Source organism: Spea bombifrons, chromosome 7 (assembly GCF_027358695.1).
Source record: "Spea bombifrons isolate aSpeBom1 chromosome 7, aSpeBom1.2.pri, whole genome shotgun sequence".
NCBI lineage: Eukaryota > Metazoa > Chordata > Amphibia > Anura > Pelobatidae > Spea > Spea bombifrons.
This window is the reverse complement of record NC_071093.1, coordinates 16550996-16571131: the sequence shown is the minus strand read 5'-3', so window position 1 is coordinate 16571131 and position 20136 is coordinate 16550996. Positions and strand designations below refer to the sequence as shown.

Genomic DNA, 20136 nt, shown 5'->3' with positions numbered 1-20136 from the left:
CACTGTTAAAGTATGAAATTACACACTCAATGTTTTTGCATTTCATATTCTAATCTTCCCATGCAAAGCACCTATTCTAAATCATTTACATAAAGTACACTGTCACTAATGTTTGCAATAACACTTGACTACCTGCCACTCCCAAACATGATTTACAAGTACAGTCTTTTTTAATGATATGTAACCTTAGCTTCAGTTTGTTAACTAGTATAAGTGGATTGTTAACTTGCAGGGCCCTCTGTACCAATATATCTTATGTTTTTGTTAATTTTGTATGTTGTTACATAGTTACATAGTTATATAGGCTGAAAAAAGACATGCGTCCATCAAGTTCAGCCTTTCCTATATCGGTTAATTTGTTGCTCTTGAGCCAAAAGAAGGCAAAAAACTCCAGTTGTTCAATTTGTATCTGACCCCACCCCCCCCCCCCCCGTTGTAACATTTCTACAGAATCTTCATGTGTGACATATATATATAAAATATAATAACAGCAACAATAACAATAAATGGAATAACTTGGACCTAGATCTTAATTGGTTTTAAGGGAGGTAAATCAAGCACAGTTTTCGATTCAATGACTTGTCAAAAATCAAAACCTCAAGGGTAGTAACAAGACACGTAGTACCTAGACAAGGACTACTAAAGTGATACTTTTAAAAGCTAATGGAAACATCTGCATGTAAGCAATTCATTGAGGTGCAAAGAAATTTTGTGCGTTTTACATTAATCCCTTTGCAAACAATGATATACCAGGTCCCAAAGAACCAATGACATACTGGCCCATGCCACTGCGATCACGGACTCACCGCTGTAGCTGACTGGAGCAGCCAGCCTGCAGCAGATCCCCTTCCATGCATGTGATTACTGCTACATCAATGGCTCTGTTCTCTGCCTCTCTTCTTCCCAGTGTGATTGTGAGGTGGAGAGAAATAGACAAGAACAAGAAAAAGTGCTGCTACAGCATCACATGCACGGATGTACTTAAATGCAGTGTTTGTTAGTTCGCCATTTGTGTCTGTTCTTTGCCTCCCTCCGCCTCATTGTAATCATGAGAGGGAGAAAAACAGAGAACAGTAAGGAAAAGTGATTCCGTGGGTCCTAAGACCCATGTTTTTTTTTTTTTTTTTTTTTATTTACCTGGCACCAAATGGATAATTTTGTATATTTAAATTTTCAGGCAAATTGGGTAGTTGGTGTGATACTGGGGGCTAGTAAGTGGGAAATTAGTTGCGGCTGGTGTGCCACTTACCTGCATAGCACAATAGAAATAGATTGCTTGTTGTGTTTGGCAATGTGAGGGCACAGATGGGAGACCAACTGGTCCGTGGGCTTCCTGTCCTGCAGCAGAGTATTGGCATAGACAGACATGTGTCTGCCATCTCACAATGTCAGAAAGTAAGAAACTCCTTTTGTATTTACACTGAGTATCTCCTGCATGAAGAGTTGAGTTGGCTCTGCATTATTCAAAGGCAAAGGGTCGGCTTTCTTAAAACCCTCCTTGCTGATTTAGCTGTGTATTAGTCAGAGCCAGCTCAGCCCATCTCACAGGAGGAACAAACTGTGGTTGGATCAGGGCTGTCTTTAATATTGATTGGACCCTGGGCAAGCATTTGCTTGCGCCTCTCCACTCCCTGGCATGCAATCACATTCTCCACTATAACGCCAGTGCTTTCCCGACTCTACAGATTAGGAGGAGACTATCAGAGTCAATGCGGTCTTCCCTCCTTCTGACCCTATCATGACTCTGCGTGAGATGTCCTCACTCCACACGCGCAGGATAGAGGAGGAGAGCGTGTACTATAAAGAATGAATAGCAAATGAACAGTGCTGGTCCAGCAATGACCTAAAACAGATATGCGTGTCGTAACAAGGGCCGGCTTTAGGGGTTCAAGCACCCTCTGCAGGCCACCCTGTGGTGCCCCCTCCCCTGCCATCACCTCGAGAGTTCCTTTGTCCCCTCTTTCACTGTACTATCCTCCCCATGTAGTTCAGGTATATGTCATTTAAACAAGACATGGAAACACAGCATTGCTGGTATAGACCCACTGAATAGGACACATAACCCCTGTATTTGCAGGTATAATGTAAATAACACATGAAACATAGCATTGCAGGTACAGAGCAGCTACATAAAACACAAACCCTGCCTTGCAGGTATAGATCATGTATACAAGAAACAAAAACTGTCTGCGCTTCTTACCCTAATAAAGTTGGCAACAAATATATAAACATAATATAAATGAGAGGTTTTGGTTATATGAATTGGCCAAAGCATAATTAAGCTCACCCGCCACGTCAAGGCACACTCTCAATAGGGTGAGAACCTACTCTCACCTCCTACATAGTGGGCACACAAAGCAGTTTATACTGCTACCAAAACCTTATTAATGTGTTGGGGGAGGTGCAATTAAACCTCCTCCCTATTAACCCCTGGACAGCAAGCTGCAACCAGACTGATGAGGAGCCAACAACCTCAAATATGTGCAAACAGGGAAAAGAAAAAATGTCGGTGCGCTAAGCTAGTCACAGGCTCAAATAATACAAATGTGTAATACGAGGCCTACCAAACAGGTGTAAGCATGCTGCAAGAAACAGTGTATTGGCTGTACAATGTATACAAGAAACAAAAACTGTCTGCGCTTCTTACCCTAATAAAGTTGGCAACAAATATATAAACATAATATAAATGAGAGGTTTTGGTTATATGAATTGGCCAAAGCATAATTAAGCTCACCCGCCATGTCAAGGCACACTCTCAATAGGGTGAGAACCTACTCTCACCTCCTACATAGTGGGCACACAAAGCAGTTTATACTGCTACCAAAACCTTATTAATGTGTTGGGGGAGGTGCAATTAAACCTCCTCCCTATTAACCCCTGGACAGCAAGCTGCAACCAGACTGATGAGGAGCCAACAACCTCAAATATGTGCAAACAGGGAAAAGAAAAAATGTCGGTGCGCTAAGCTAGTCACAGGCTCAAATAATACAAATGTGTAATACGAGGCCTACCAAACAGGTGTAAGCATGCTGCAAGAAACAGTGTATTGGCTGTACAATGTATACAAGAAACAAAAACTGTCTGCGCTTCTTACCCTAATAAAGTTGGCAACAAATATATAAACATAATATAAATGAGAGGTTTTGGTTATATGAATTGGCCAAAGCATAATTAAGCTCACCCGCCACGTCAAGGCACACTCTCAATAGGGTGAGAACCTACTCTCACCTCCTACATAGTGGGCACACAAAGCAGTTTATACTGCTACCAAAACCTTATTAATGTGTTGGGGGAGGTGCAATTAAACCTCCTCCCTATTAACCCCTGGACAGCAAGCTGCAACCAGACTGATGAGGAGCCAACAACCTCAAATATGTGCAAACAGGGAAAAGAAAAAATGTCGGTGCGCTAAGCTAGTCACAGGCTCAAATAATACAAATGTGTAATACGAGGCCTACCAAACAGGTGTAAGCATGCTGCAAGAAACAGTGTATTGGCTGTACAATGTATACAAGAAACAAAAACTGTCTGCGCTTCTTACCCTAATAAAGTTGGCAACAAATATATAAACATAATATAAATGAGAGGTTTTGGTTATATGAATTGGCCAAAGCATAATTAAGCTCACCCGCCACGTCAAGGCACACTCTCAATAGGGTGAGAACCTACTCTCACCTCCTACATAGTGGGCACACAAAGCAGTTTATATAGGAGCCAACGAGCCTGTGACTAGCTTAGCGCACCGACATTTTTTCTTTTCCCTGTTTGCACATATTTGAGGTTGTTGGCTCCTCATCAGTCTGGTTGCAGCTTGCTGTCCAGGGGTTAATAGGGAGGAGGTTTAATTGCACCTCCCCCAACACATTAATAAGGTTTTGGTAGCAGTATAAACTGCTTTGTGTGCCCACTATGTAGGAGGTGAGAGTAGGTTCTCACCCTATTGAGAGTGTGCCTTGACGTGGCGGGTGAGCTTAATTATGCTTTGGCCAATTCATATAACCAAAACCTCTCATTTATATTATGTTTATATATTTGTTGCCAACTTTATTAGGGTAAGAAGCGCAGACAGTTTTTGTTTCTTGTATACATTGTACAGCCAATACACTGTTTCTTGCAGCATGCTTACACCTGTTTGGTAGGCCTCGTATTACACATTTGTATTATTTGAGCCTGTGACTAGCTTAGCGCACCGACATTTTTTCTTTTCCCTGTTTGCACATATTTGAGGTTGTTGGCTCCTCATCAGTCTGGTTGCAGCTTGCTGTCCAGGGGTTAATAGGGAGGAGGTTTAATTGCACCTCCCCCAACACATTAATAAGGTTTTGGTAGCAGTATAAACTGCTTTGTGTGCCCACTATGTAGGAGGTGAGAGTAGGTTCTCACCCTATTGAGAGTGTGCCTTGACGTGGCGGGTGAGCTTAATTATGCTTTGGCCAATTCATATAACCAAAACCTCTCATTTATATTATGTTTATATATTTGTTGCCAACTTTATTAGGGTAAGAAGCGCAGACAGTTTTTGTTTCTTGTATACATTGTACAGCCAATACACTGTTTCTTGCAGCATGCTTACACCTGTTTGGTAGGCCTCGTATTACACATTTGTATTATTTGAGCCTGTGACTAGCTTAGCGCACCGACATTTTTTCTTTTCCCTGTTTGCACATATTTGAGGTTGTTGGCTCCTCATCAGTCTGGTTGCAGCTTGCTGTCCAGGGGTTAATAGGGAGGAGGTTTAATTGCACCTCCCCCAACACATTAATAAGGTTTTGGTAGCAGTATAAACTGCTTTGTGTGCCCACTATGTAGGAGGTGAGAGTAGGTTCTCACCCTATTGAGAGTGTGCCTTGACGTGGCGGGTGAGCTTAATTATGCTTTGGCCAATTCATATAACCAAAACCTCTCATTTATATTATGTTTATATATTTGTTGCCAACTTTATTAGGGTAAGAAGCGCAGACAGTTTTTGTTTCTTGTATACATTGTACAGCCAATACACTGTTTCTTGCAGCATGCTTACACCTGTTTGGTAGGCCTCGTATTACACATTTGTATTATTTGAGCCTGTGACTAGCTTAGCGCACCGACATTTTTTCTTTTCCCTGTTTGCACATATTTGAGGTTGTTGGCTCCTCATCAGTCTGGTTGCAGCTTGCTGTCCAGGGGTTAATAGGGAGGAGGTTTAATTGCACCTCCCCCAACACATTAATAAGGTTTTGGTAGCAGTATAAACTGCTTTGTGTGCCCACTATGCAGGAGGTGAGAGTAGGTTCTCACCCTATTGAGAGTGTGCCTTGACGTGGCGGGTGAGCTTAATTATGCTTTGGCCAATTCATATAACCAAAACCTCTCATTTATATTATGTTTATATATTTGTTGCCAACTTTATTAGGGTAAGAAGCGCAGACAGTTTTTGTTTCTTGTATACATTGTACAGCCAATACACTGTTTCTTGCAGCATGCTTACACCTGTTTGGTAGGCCTCGTATTACACATTTGTATTATTTGAGCCTGTGACTAGCTTAGCGCACCGACATTTTTTCTTTTCCCTGTTTGCACATATTTGAGGTTGTTGGCTCCTCATCAGTCTGGTTGCAGCTTGCTGTCCAGGGGTTAATAGGGAGGAGGTTTAATTGCACCTCCCCCAACACATTAATAAGGTTTTGGTAGCAGTATAAACTGCTTTGTGTGCCCACTATGTAGGAGGTGAGAGTAGGTTCTCACCCTATTGAGAGTGTGCCTTGACGTGGCGGGTGAGCTTAATTATGCTTTGGCCAATTCATATAACCAAAACCTCTCATTTATATTATGTTTATATATTTGTTGCCAACTTTATTAGGGTAAGAAGCGCAGACAGTTTTTGTTTCTTGTATACATTGTACAGCCAATACACTGTTTCTTGCAGCATGCTTACACCTGTTTGGTAGGCCTCGTATTACACATTTGTATTATTTGAGCCTGTGACTAGCTTAGCGCACCGACATTTTTTCTTTTCCCTGTTTGCACATATTTGAGGTTGTTGGCTCCTCATCAGTCTGGTTGCAGCTTGCTGTCCAGGGGTTAATAGGGAGGAGGTTTAATTGCACCTCCCCCAACACATTAATAAGGTTTTGGTAGCAGTATAAACTGCTTTGTGTGCCCACTATGTAGGAGGTGAGAGTAGGTTCTCACCCTATTGAGAGTGTGCCTTGACGTGGCGGGTGAGCTTAATTATGCTTTGGCCAATTCATATAACCAAAACCTCTCATTTATATTATGTTTATATATTTGTTGCCAACTTTATTAGGGTAAGAAGCGCAGACAGTTTTTGTTTCTTGTATACATTGTACAGCCAATACACTGTTTCTTGCAGCATGCTTACACCTGTTTGGTAGGCCTCGTATTACACATTTGTATTATTTGAGCCTGTGACTAGCTTAGCGCACCGACATTTTTTCTTTTCCCTGTTTGCACATATTTGAGGTTGTTGGCTCCTCATCAGTCTGGTTGCAGCTTGCTGTCCAGGGGTTAATAGGGAGGAGGTTTAATTGCACCTCCCCCAACACATTAATAAGGTTTTGGTAGCAGTATAAACTGCTTTGTGTGCCCACTATGTAGGAGGTGAGAGTAGGTTCTCACCCTATTGAGAGTGTGCCTTGACGTGGCGGGTGAGCTTAATTATGCTTTGGCCAATTCATATAACCAAAACCTCTCATTTATATTATGTTTATATATTTGTTGCCAACTTTATTAGGGTAAGAAGCGCAGACAGTTTTTGTTTCTTGTATACATTGTACAGCCAATACACTGTTTCTTGCAGCATGCTTACACCTGTTTGGTAGGCCTCGTATTACACATTTGTATTATTTGAGCCTGTGACTAGCTTAGCGCACCGACATTTTTTCTTTTCCCTGTTTGCACATATTTGAGGTTGTTGGCTCCTCATCAGTCTGGTTGCAGCTTGCTGTCCAGGGGTTAATAGGGAGGAGGTTTAATTGCACCTCCCCCAACACATTAATAAGGTTTTGGTAGCAGTATAAACTGCTTTGTGTGCCCACTATGTAGGAGGTGAGAGTAGGTTCTCACCCTATTGAGAGTGTGCCTTGACGTGGCGGGTGAGCTTAATTATGCTTTGGCCAATTCATATAACCAAAACCTCTCATTTATATTATGTTTATATATTTGTTGCCAACTTTATTAGGGTAAGAAGCGCAGACAGTTTTTGTTTCTTGTATACATTGTACAGCCAATACACTGTTTCTTGCAGCATGCTTACACCTGTTTGGTAGGCCTCGTATTACACATTTGTATTATTTGAGCCTGTGACTAGCTTAGCGCACCGACATTTTTTCTTTTCCCTGTTTGCACATATTTGAGGTTGTTGGCTCCTCATCAGTCTGGTTGCAGCTTGCTGTCCAGGGGTTAATAGGGAGGAGGTTTAATTGCACCTCCCCCAACACATTAATAAGGTTTTGGTAGCAGTATAAACTGCTTTGTGTGCCCACTATGTAGGAGGTGAGAGTAGGTTCTCACCCTATTGAGAGTGTGCCTTGACGTGGCGGGTGAGCTTAATTATGCTTTGGCCAATTCATATAACCAAAACCTCTCATTTATATTATGTTTATATATTTGTTGCCAACTTTATTAGGGTAAGAAGCGCAGACAGTTTTTGTTTCTTGTATACATTGTACAGCCAATACACTGTTTCTTGCAGCATGCTTACACCTGTTTGGTAGGCCTCGTATTACACATTTGTATTATTTGAGCCTGTGACTAGCTTAGCGCACCGACATTTTTTTTCTTTTCCAGGTATAGATCATGCCAGAATCACAAGCCAACTCAGCTTTGAAGGTATAGATCAAATGAATAATGTATAGAAACCTTAAATTACGGACATAGAGCACAGGGATCAGATTACATTCCCAGGATCTGCCCAGCATCCAGAATGGATGGAAAGGACTTGCCATCTTTGTCCCCAAACAGCCTCCCTGTGCCATCTTTGCTCTTACACAGCCATGCTATCAAACACATACTCATTCACAAATTCTCACTAATTTACACATATCCATTCACAAATACTCATTCACTCACTCATACTCACACATACTGGTTAATATACCCTCCCCCATTAAACATTTTTGAATGGCGGCATAGTTTAAAAAAAAAAAAGCTTTAGAATAAATTTTTTTTATTAGTAACTAAACTATTAAATATGTGCCCAATATGTTTCTGAATACAGTGTTTCCAATCTGCATTTCCAGGACTAGGCACCAATATGTCAATTGTGGATGATAAATTAAGCTATTTAATGGGGGGGGGGTTGCCTTAATGTCCTGGGTTTTGCCTAACCAGAATTTTATTTTTCAATTATTATTAATATTATTATTAAATAACATTGATATTATGAAATTGCATATATTGTTTATGTATATTTCAGAATGACTTGCACATGTATGAAAAAGAGCAATATATTGATAATGTGTAGGGTTTTATGTTTTAACAATTGTATTATTTACCAGGTTTTAAATGTACTTACAGAGAGAACAGCAGATCAAAGGGTTGTAAAGGGTTTTCAATGTATATGTAAGGGCCAAATTTGTTTTGTATCAAGGAGACCTGGGCATTTTTACATCTAGTCTAACTTAATTGAACCCAATTGCTCAATTTCTTTGATTTCAATTGACTACCTAGATGTTTGCTTTGATCTGCTTGGAGATGCAGTAATTATATATATATATATTTTTAAAAAAAGAGTTCGATGTGAGGGTTTTCAGTGTAACATGCCCTGAATGTCTACATGTGGCTGAGCGGTAGTCACTTGTTATTTGACTATGTGCCTTGGGAGTTGAATTGATTACTTTTGAGAATAGTTTTAGTGTTTGTTCTTCTTTTTTCACTAGTCTGGATTTAGGAGCGATGATTAAATCAACCTCCTTCTATCATAGAAACAACACGTATCATAAACATACTTAACTTAAATTAACTTTCTTACTAACAAAAATATGCCGTTGTTTTGAAAAACATTTATATTAAGTGTTGGACCAAAAGGGGTTAATAGTCAATTTACTGTTTCATGCAACATGTGTATTTCTTAGACTTTTGAAGTCTAAAGATTTTGATTAATTGTCCCTGATATATGGTAGGGAAGGGTTTGTACCATTCCAGTAAGCTCCAGAGATCAAACTCCTGTTACTGGATCGATCTATTAAATCCAGAGTCCTTGTAGAGACAGATGGAACTTGTTGGCTCTTCTTCCTTATCAGCATGTACAAAGTGTGATTAATGGGATGATAGATCTGTCCCTTTTGTTGTCATGGGATTTGTGTCTTAAAGCTTAGAAGTCTTCACCCAACACTTGATAAATCCATCTTAGTGCACTTTGGACTACAGACTGCAGGGCTGCAAGGTATGTTTAGGAAACATTAAAAGTCCTTCCACTTTAATTCATTACAGAGCTCAGAGACTATAATGGGAGACCTTTCTTTCTTCTATATAAGGCTGCAGCTACCAATTACTTGTATATTTCTCAGTCAGTAACGTGTTATTGAATTCTATTTTAAAAAAATGGTCAATAAAAAAGGTATCTATGTTACTAGGCACAAGTTGTGTTAGTTAAGACATTGAATAGTATTCACATCTTTTTAAATGTCTTGATAAACTTGACAGTAATAGTAACTGTACCTTTACTTTTAATGTCCAACCCGTGTTCACAAATAATTTGTATTGTTTATTTCTATTAAAAATATTATTATAAACTATGCCATTTTATATCCCATTCATATATCAGGTCAGATTAATTCTAACCTGCAGCCATGTGAGATGGGGACACTGATAGTTTAGAAGGACTTGTTGCTGTAGCCGCAAAAAGGCTCTTTATCTATGTTAAAAACTATGAATGGGAAAGAATAATGGGGAAAAAAATTTTTTTATACACATTATGTTGGTAGACTGCTCTGTTGTAATGTAAAACATACCTTCTGAGTGTCCCTTTCTAATAGGGATAGTCCTTTTGGGACCCATACCCTTCTGTCTCTTTTTCGTCCCCTGCTTTTCCTCTAAAAATACAATGTAATCAAACATCAGAATGTTTGCAGGATATAAGTGTACTGCATCAGCCACTTCCTATTATCTAATTCAACCCTGTGTATAATTACCGTATTTATCGGCGTATAACACGCACTTTTTTAACTAAAATATGAAGCTGAAGCCCTACCTGCGTGTTATACGCCGATAAATCCTAGAGCCAGTGGCGGAAATACCGGGGTCGCAGGGGTCGCAACTGCGACCGGGCCCTGGAGTTCTGCCAGTCAGGGGGGCCCAAGGGGTGCCTAGCGGTTGCTGAAGACGACCGCTCGGCAACTCTCGGGCCCCCCTGACTGACAGAAATCCAGGACTCCTCTGCCGCCGCCGCCGCCTGCCTCAGCGCTTCAACTCCTGTGTTGGAAGCGTGAGGCGTTTGTCTCGGGTGCCGGCGCTTCACGCTGGGCGCCGGCATATCAGCAGTGAAGCGCCGGCACCCGAGACAAACGCCTCACGCTTCCAACACAGGAGTTGAAGGTAAGTGACCGGGGGGGGGGTTAGGGAGAGAGAGGGGAGATCCTGAGAAGGGGGGTGAGGGAGAGGGGAGATCCTGAGAAGGGGGGTTAGGGAGGGAGAGGGGAGATCCTGAGAAGGGGGGTTAGGGAATGAGAGAGGAGATCCTGAGAAGGGGGGTTAGGGAGGGAGAGGGGAGATCCTGAGAAGGGGGGTTAGGGAATGAGAGAGGAGATCCTGAGAAGGGGGGTTAGGGAGGAAGAGGAGAGATCCTGAGAAGGGGGGTTAGGGAGGGAGAGGGGAGATCCTGAGAAGGGGGGTTAGGGAGTGTGTGTGTCTGAGTGTGTGTGTCTGAGTCTGTTTGTGTCTGTGTCTAAGTGTGTGTCTTAGTGTGTGTCTTAGTGTGTGTCTTAGTGTGTGTGTCTTAGTGTGTGTGTATGTCTTAGTGTGTGTGTGTGTCTTAGTGTGTGTCTGAGTGTGTGTGTCTCACTGTGTGTGTGTCTTACTGTGTGTGTCTGAGTGTGTGTGTGTGAGTGTGTCTTACTGTGTGTGTCTGAGTTTGTGTGTGTCTGAGTTTGTGTGTGTGTCTTACTGTGTGTGTCTTAGCGTGTGTGTCTGAGTGTGAGTGTGTCTTACTGTGTGTGTGTCTTACTGTGTGTGTGTCTGAGTGTGTGTGTGTCTTACTGTGTGTGTCTTACTGTGTGTGTGTGTGTGTGGTTTCCCAGATAGCAGTGATTCTGATGAAGTTTTTTTTGTTCAGTTTTTTTGTTCAAAGAGGTGCTTTTTCTTTCATATTTGCCTTATAAGTAGTATAAATGTTATAATAAATGTTATAATGTAATAAATATTATTCCAACATTAAGTTCATAGCTTCCAAGTTAAAATTATTTTTTCTTACTCAAATTTCCTTGTTAAAATGGGGGTGCGTGTTATACACCAGTGCGTGTTATACGCCGATAAATCCGGTACATATAATCATTAAATCTGTGCTGTTACACACATTTGCAAATCGGCTAGGGTTTCTAGCTATCCGATATTTTACCTAAAGGCAAGTAAAGAGTTTTAGCAAGGCCAGCATATATTATTAGCAGCAGCAGCAGCAAATATGGCAACCATAGTTATAACATATTACTAATTATTTAGGTAGCAGTCATTAAACCGAGCATCAAAAAACTGTATTCAACAAGAACATAGCCCTCTTTTCTAAGTGAATGAACCTATACTGGCACCTTAACTAGAGGAAGATTTTGAGAAAGTATGGATATTTTCTACTCTACGTTTCATCCCTAGACTGGTAGTTATTGTGGGCAAAAAAAATAGATTATGATAAAAATAGTCTCTTTTCTTTTGCTAGATACAATCTTAATGTTATCTATAGTTTTCATGTTCTTGTGTTTTAAGCATATTTTTCAATTTGTTCCAGGATTATTTCAACTGGAGATCTTATCAGGCTTTCCATACCCAAAGGATTCTAAGTCCCGGTTATGGTTCACACAAGCATTGGGAAGTTCCTACACCCAAAACCTACAGCACCAAGAAGGGGGCCCTGGTTCTTTATTCTGAGGATCTGGCACTGCCATGGTATGGGGCACAAGGAAAGCGGTTCAAGAGGGGCCATAAGTATCAAAGGAAAAAGCTCAAACTTCAACTCAGCACCCTCCAGGATTTCACTGGAGCCATTTTGACTTACGGAAGAAAGCAGGTAGAACATGTCCACCCATGTTATTGTTAATTTTGTATTCTTCCCTCTCTGTAACAGTGCCACAAAAGCAGCAGATGCCATGCAAATAAAATATAACATTAGTAATTTTAAATGGATTAACTTGGACCTAGTTCAATGACCTGTCTAGATCATAACTGGTTTTAACGGAGATCAATAAAGCACGGTTTGCGATTCAAGGGTAGTAACTAGACAATGACTATTAAAATATACCTTTAAAGCTAGAAACATCTGCACTTAGGCAATTCATTGAGGTCTAACAAAATTTAGCACGTTTCAGAATAACCCCATTGCAACCAATGATGTACTAGGCCCCTAGAGAACCAATGACGTACTGTCCCATTTCGTTGTGACCGCAGAGTCACCGCAGTAGCTCACTAGAGCAGCCAGCCTGCAGCAGATCCCCATTTTTTAAATCAGGACAAGTTAGCAAGTATATATAATGGATTTTGCTACTTTCTGAAAAAATCTGCTTTTTTGTATTTTTGTTCATATCAAATAATGGAAGCAATAATCTGAATAATGATCTGAAACCTGCACAATTAATTTGAAAGCCTAGAAACGTATGAAGTAAAAAGTTCCATAAACCCAAAATGAGTTAAAAGTATATCGGTATACACATAATTTGCATGCAAAGGAGTACACATTTAGTCAAAACTAAGAATTTAAAAGGTCAACTTGTGAGAAAGGTGGTGTGGACTGTTTGGTTTACTCTTACTATACCTGCTTAATGTTTCAGCCTTGATTTTAAACAAAACGTTCTGTGATCTGTCAAAATGATAGAGCAGGGTATAGACCAAGTAACTGAGTACATGTGGCTACCAGTGGCTGACATTTAGAGAATAGGGTCAGTGTTTGAGTGGAAAAAAGACCTGGATAAAAATGTTTTTATGAATGTAAAGATCCAGGGATATTTTCTCTGGTACCCTAAGACCAATTTACATTGTAAAAAATTTGATTTGAAGGATATTTGTTGGTTAAATGAAAATTCACACAGGTTCCATTTTGATTTGGAATAATTAATTGCCATCTCATTGTTTAGCTGCCACAATGGTGCCTATGAAGTAATAACATTTGGCTCACCAATACCTGCAAAGAAAGTAGGCATGCCTGCCACTGTATGTGTGGCACAGTAAAACATTGCCATTTTTTATGTGTGACCAAGTTATTTTGATGCCCTTGTTCTTTGAATACCTTCTTTTCATTATATGTCCGCACAAATTCTCTCCACTTCTATGCCTTCTGTAATAGTTGACTGCAGTGATGCATGACGTAGGGTTTGTCCGGCATGGAATGTTCCCTGCATTGCTCAGCACAAGGTGTTTGTGATCAGAAACTGAGCAGCAAATAATAGCAAACACCAGGAGACATTTTGGGCCTGCTCTAACATGTCTTCAGTCTGAAAAACTGTTGCTCTATCAACACAAATCGCTTATTTCATCAGTTCCCAGACAGCTTTGCAAATTACTAAGAATCTTAGTGAATGGGTGGGGGTATTTTTTAACTAGAAAATCTACTAGCTGTCATAAATTATTTACCTTGAGTTAATCTTCTTTCTCCTTACGGAGCTTTGCAGGCCTGCCAGAATCATCTTCCACCTTCCAGGAAAGGTCATTTAACGGGGAGGGGTGTATATATATATATATATATATATATATATATATATATATATATATATATATATAATATGATACACAATTTTAATGTAAATATGTCTAGAGATAAGCCCATCTGAAGCAGACATCTCTGAGGTCAAGAAAGCTCCTGTTACTTTACTTCTTCTTCTGTATTGGTCCAACAGAAAGTACCGTATTTGCTCGATTATAAGACGACCCTGATTATAAGACGACCCCCCAAAATCTGAATATTAACTTAGGAAAAAAAGAAAAAGCCTGAATATAAGACGACCCCAAAGGAAAAAAGTTTTACCAGTAAATGTTAATTCATGTAAACTATTTTTTTTAATAAAAGCTATGATTGAGAAAAATATATTTTTTTTGTTTTTATTTCTTGTATTTTCCAACCTGTCCCCCAGTTACGCACATCTGCCCCCAGGCTTGCCACTCCAATATGGCACTGTGGCCCATGATATGCCTTTTAACCCTCTATATGCCACTGTGCCCCATGGTATGCCTTTTGACCCCCTATGTGCCACTCTGCCTCCAGAAATGCCTTATACCCCTATATCCCATTCTGGCATTTAGGGGGTTAAAATGCATATTATGGGGCAGAGTGGCATATAGGGAGGTATAAGGCATTTCAGGAGGCAGAGTGACATTATGGGAGTTAAAAGGCATTGTATAGAGCACTCTGCCTCCAGAAATGCCTTATACCCCTATATGCCACTCTGCCATTTAGGGGGTTAAAAGGCATATTATGGGGCAGAGTGGCATATAGGGAGGTATAAGGCATTTCAGGAGGCAGAGTGCGCTATTAAATCCCCCCTTAACGCCACTCCAGAAATGCCCTATGCCCCCATTTAACACACACACACACACCCTATACCCCCATTTAACTAACTAACACACACACACACACACACACACACACACACTCTCTCTCTCTCTCTCTCTCTCTCCCCCCCTCTCTCACCCCCCTTCCCCCGCTCTCCCCCCTCTCTTACCGGTGCTTCCAGCCGGGGCAGCGGGTTGACGTCGCCTTCTGCTGCAGCCGGAAGGATGTGTGGCTAGCAGCGGGGGTTTGTATGCGTCCGTCGCGTATACTTTCCCCGGCTGTCAGAGATCAAAGTTCCCCGCACCGGTGCCGCACCGGTGCGGGGAACTCTAATCTCTGACAGTCGGGGAAGGTCTATGCGACGGACGCAGACAACCCCCGCTGCTAGCCACACCTCCTTCCGGCTGCAGCGGACGTTGTCTACGCGGATCGCGTAGACGTCAACCCGCTGCCCCGGCAACGCAGTAGGAAGCAAGGAAGCACCGGTAAGTGTGTGTATGATGGGGGGGGGTGAGACAGGAGGATCCAGGTCCCCTGCAGCAGTGCGGGGGATCTGGATCTTAGTCTCCTAATCAGACCTCTATTTGAGGTCTGATTAGAAGACGACCCCGATTAGAAGACGAGGGGTATTTTTCAGAGCATTTGCTCTGAAAAAAACCTCGTCTTATAATCGAGCAAATACGGTATTAACTTTGGCCAGTGGATTTTTCATATAGCAATTCTCTTTTCTCAATGAAGTCTCCACAACTGTGTAAAGCCTGAATTATTCTTTATGATAGGCTCACAAGAATTGAGGTATTCATGTAAGTTACACAGGTAGATGCTTGTGGCACGTTAAAGCTGGTTACTAAATCGCCAGCCTCTACCACCTGTAATGGAGGGCTGTTCCATTTATCTTACCATCCTCTCTGTAAAGTGCTCCCTCTCTGCTGCTCAGCTCTTACGCATCTTTCATACTACACTATTACTGTTTGGCAATTTGTCCTGAGATACCTTGGGTATTTCTGTAAAGGCACAACCTGCCGATAAGGGGAAAATAGGGTTTCAGCACGGCGAGGTCTTGTGTAGGTTTTTTTGTGAAATCAATGAAGATTCTGTTTGACAGAAACTTTCCAAAGCCTTTTCATATGAGGGACCCAAACTCCAGAACTCTTCTAGCGTTCTAGTTTTAGCTACAATTTGATGTTAGAAATTTTTTTACACTCCCTTTTTTTACTGCACAGCTGTGTTCTTGATGCCCAGATCAGTTATACTTTAGACAAAATTCTTAACGTTTAGTGGCTTTATCTTGTGTTGACAGTTTCTGCATTTTTACGCTGGCACATGCCACCTGAGCCCTCACAAACACCATCCAGCCATATGTGTACCAATGAAAAGACATATTGTAGGTTTTTCTTATTTGTAGATTGCTAAAACTTACCCTAGCGGTGCGTTTCCCAAGAGCCTATCTGGACGCAAAAAGGACTGCTTATGTTAACTCTTCGTCAACACGAGCAGTTTTTAAAAAAAATGCTCACATACATTTCCCATGTACACCTTTGTTGCCACGGTTCTCCAATTACTATCGCTAAGCAAAGTCTACTAACGAATGTAAACAGTATGTCTCACATTGTTTGCACACACATATTGTTTGCTATGTCTACCAGGGCACAGCCAGCAGAGTTTGCGGACAAATTACCGGTAGTTGTGTACTTCTCTCTGCGCTGATTTTTGATGCGATATATTCCTGCTACACATTTCGACCTGACCAATCTCCTGGAAATTTGTGGGAAACATACATATTCATTTTTAATTTCACTCTAAGAAAGCGACACTAATCAATGAAAACAACACTTTATGTTCCTGTTGCAGCCCATTAAAGGGAACCCGCCACCTTTTCAGTGGTTAAAATAATCTGAGACTGGAGTAAATCTATACATTCCTGGCAGAATTGTGAGAAATTGTAGAAATCAAAATCAAACAATCAAAGTTTTAACAATTGTGTCCGCCCTCTAGTAACTTTGGTATTATTTTTCGCTGTACATCTATTCCAAAACTACACATTGTGAAGAAAAAACTAAGTATACATCTCACTGTATCCTTTTCCATTAAATCACGGGGGGCATACCCCATAAAATGTATTTTATACCCACCCACAAACACGAGGTGATGGAAGAGGGGGGCAAGGGAATATTAGTATAGTAATGAATATACTAGGTGACCTCAGTGTAGTTTGAAGAAAAATCATGCACATGGTAGTTTAATTTAAAAAATAACAATTTTGCAGGGACATAATCCAATTACAACTGTATAATTAATATAAATTCTTAAAAATAAAATATTTAACCAAACCTTTCCCCATAAAAGTGTGCTAACTGAGCCAATTACAGCAGACCTTCCAGAACAAAAAAGTTACTTTTTTTGTAGGATAATTCTAATTTCTTTCCTTTTTGTTTCTCTCAAGACAGATAATTCTGATACCCATTGGAAGCCATACTTACATTTCATAAATGAAGAGACAGCACCGGCAGACAAACAGATCAGACCTGGATATTCACCAAAGAGATATCTTGCTCATCTCTTCAAAACATGGGACCCAAACACTTTATACAAATTACAACAAGCAGGTCAATATTCATGTTCTAAATATCAGCTGGGTTGGATTTCTAATCATAATGCCCTAGACACAAATATCTCGGATTAACCATAAAAATATATAAGTTATTTGTAAAATGAGAATTTTCGGTAAGGAGAAATAATTCTGTGTAGCACAACAATGTAAATTACCCCATGAATATAGATACTTTAATGGCATTGGTAATACCAGTGGCGTCGCTACAGGGGGGAAAGGGGGGGCAATTGCCCCCCCCAGGTCAATCCCTGCCCCCCCTGTTGCTCCCCTGCCGAATTTGGAATAAAGTCGCGATGCGACTTTAAATCCTGTCTTTTTTTTATTTATTTATTTTTTTAATGCGGAGGAGAGAGAGGGTGCGGCCCGCGTAAGATCGGCAGCCAGGGCAACCGATCTTACGCGGGCCGCACCTCGAGCCCTGCTACTTACCTGTGGGAGGGTCTTCTGTACTGTATAGAGGAAGCGGAACCCAGCAGAGAACGCAGAGGGAGGCCGCGCCCCCTGCTGAAGTCTGTGAGCGGCATCGAGGAGCTGCAGTGCAGGTAAGGGGTGGGGAGGGTGTTTGAATGAGTATGCGTGATTGAGGGAATTAATCTGTGAATGAATGAGTATATGAATGAATGAGTGTGTGTGTGATAGCATGGATGTGTAAGTGCTGGAACCTAGGCATGATGGGACTGTGATTGCTGCTAGCAATCACACTCCTATCATTCCAAGTCAGCCAGTACATGCTGAAACCTAGCTAGCTGCCCCCCTTGTGTATTGATGCTGCCAGCAGTATGGGGTCTGCACATCACTTACAGCCACCCTCTACCAGCATGTACTGTCTGACTTGGCATGATAGGAGTGTGATTGCTAACAGCAATCACAGTCCCATCATGCCTAGGTTCCAGCATTTATTGGTTGGATGTGTAAGTGCTGGAACCTAGGCATGATGGGACTTTGATTGCTGTTAGCAATCACACTCCTATCATGCCAAGTCAGCCAGTACATGCTGAAACCTAGCTAGCTGCCCCTTGTGTATTGATGCTGCCAGCAGTATGGGGTCTACACATCACTTACAGCCACCCTCTACCATCATGTACTGGCTGACCTGGCATGATAGGAGTGTGATTGCTAACAGCAATCACAGCAAGCACAGTCCCATCATGCCTAGGTACCAGCATTTACTGGTTGTCTGGTAGGAGTGTGATTGAACCTGTGATCTATGCCTGTAATTTAGGGGGTTTTAAATATACATTTTAATGACGTGTTTTTATGTGAATTCCAATTGATCTATACCTGCAAAGCTGGGTTTTTGCGTTATTCTGTAGAGCCATATCTATATATTTCCATACATTATTTATGTATACCTGCAAATACAGTGTTTGTATGTCTTATTCAGTTGATTAATACCTGCAATGCTGTTTCCATGTATTTATTTGATCTATACCCGCAATGCTACGTTTCATATACTATTGTATAACTACAAATACAGGATTTGTATGTCTGATTCTGTTTATTTGATATATACCTTCAGTGCTGAGATCACAAGTGAATACCGTATTTGCTCGATTATAAGACGACCCCGATTATAAGACGACCCCCCAAAATCAAAATATTAATTTAGGAAAAAAACAAAAAGCCTGAATATAAGACTACCCTATAGGGAAAAAGTTTTACCAGTAAATATTAATTAATGTAAATTATTTTCATGTTTAATAAAAGCTATGATTGAGAAAAATATATTTTTTAAATTTCCTTTTATTTGCCAACCTGCCCCCCCAGTTATGCCACTCTGCCCCCAGAAATGCTTTATACCCCCCTATTTGCCACTCTGCCCCATGATATGCCTTATACCCCTGTATGCCACTCTGGCATATAGGGGGTTAAAAGGCATATCATGGGGCTGAGTGGCATATAGGGGGGTATAAAGCATTTCTGGAGGTATATAGGCATATCATGGGGCTGAGTGGCATATAGGGGGTTAAAATGCATTTCTGGAGGTCCAGAAATGCATTTTAACCCCCTATATGCCACTCAGCCCCATGATATGCCTTTTAACCCAGCATGTACTGGCTGCCTTGGCTTGATAGGAGTGTGATTGCTGTTAGCAGTTTGATATATATATATCAAACTGCTAACAGCAATCACACTCCTATCAAGCCAAGGCAGCCAGTACATGCTGGAACCTGGGGATGATAGCAGTGGGATTACAGCCTCCATATGCCATGCTACAACCCCCACCCCCCTTACACATCCATGCTATCACACACACACTCACACTCATTCACAAACATTTAAATACTCATTCATTCCCTTAATCACACACACTTCACACATACTCAAAAACCCTCCCCCACCCCCTCACCTGAACTGCAGATCTCCCACTCGCAGACTTCTGCAGGGGACCGGCTGTAGCAACTTCTCTGGCCCCGCCCTCAGAGGAGGGAGGGGGGAGATAGAGTTCTGTGAGGACGCTGCAAGCTTCCTGCCCTGCTTCTAACAGAAGAGACGCTGCTCGCGACCGGTAAGCAGCATGGCGCCAGCATTTTTTTGGGGTCTGATTAGAAGACGACCCCGATTATAAGACGAGGGGTATTTTTCAGAGCATTTGCTCTGGAAAAAAACCTCGTCTTATAATCGAGCAAATACGGTATTAGTTGATCTATACATGTAAAGCTTGGTTTGTGTGTTAATGTGTTGATCTATACCTGCTATCGGCAACTGGGGCTAATATTAATATATATGGGCAGCAGGGGCATCAATACACAAGGGGCAAAAACACTAAGGGGGGTATAAACAACAATGCAGTGTGAAAAATCCATCCTGATGTAGACGTCTGTGACGTAGATTGTGT

At 41.3% G+C, this 20136-nt stretch overlaps 1 protein-coding gene across 2 annotated transcripts in view; it reads left to right on the top strand.

Annotated features, from left to right (window-relative positions):
• KIAA2012 (KIAA2012 ortholog) overlaps positions 1-20136 on the top strand; it is a 69694-nt gene that overhangs the window by 1608 nt on the left and 47950 nt on the right. For both annotated transcript variants that reach the window (XM_053470619.1, XM_053470618.1), the window contains exons 2-3: positions 11936-12214; positions 17130-17292. In XM_053470619.1, the coding sequence (XP_053326594.1) occupies positions 11936-12214; positions 17130-17292 (442 nt within the window). The remainder of the gene's footprint in view (positions 1-11935; positions 12215-17129; positions 17293-20136) is intronic.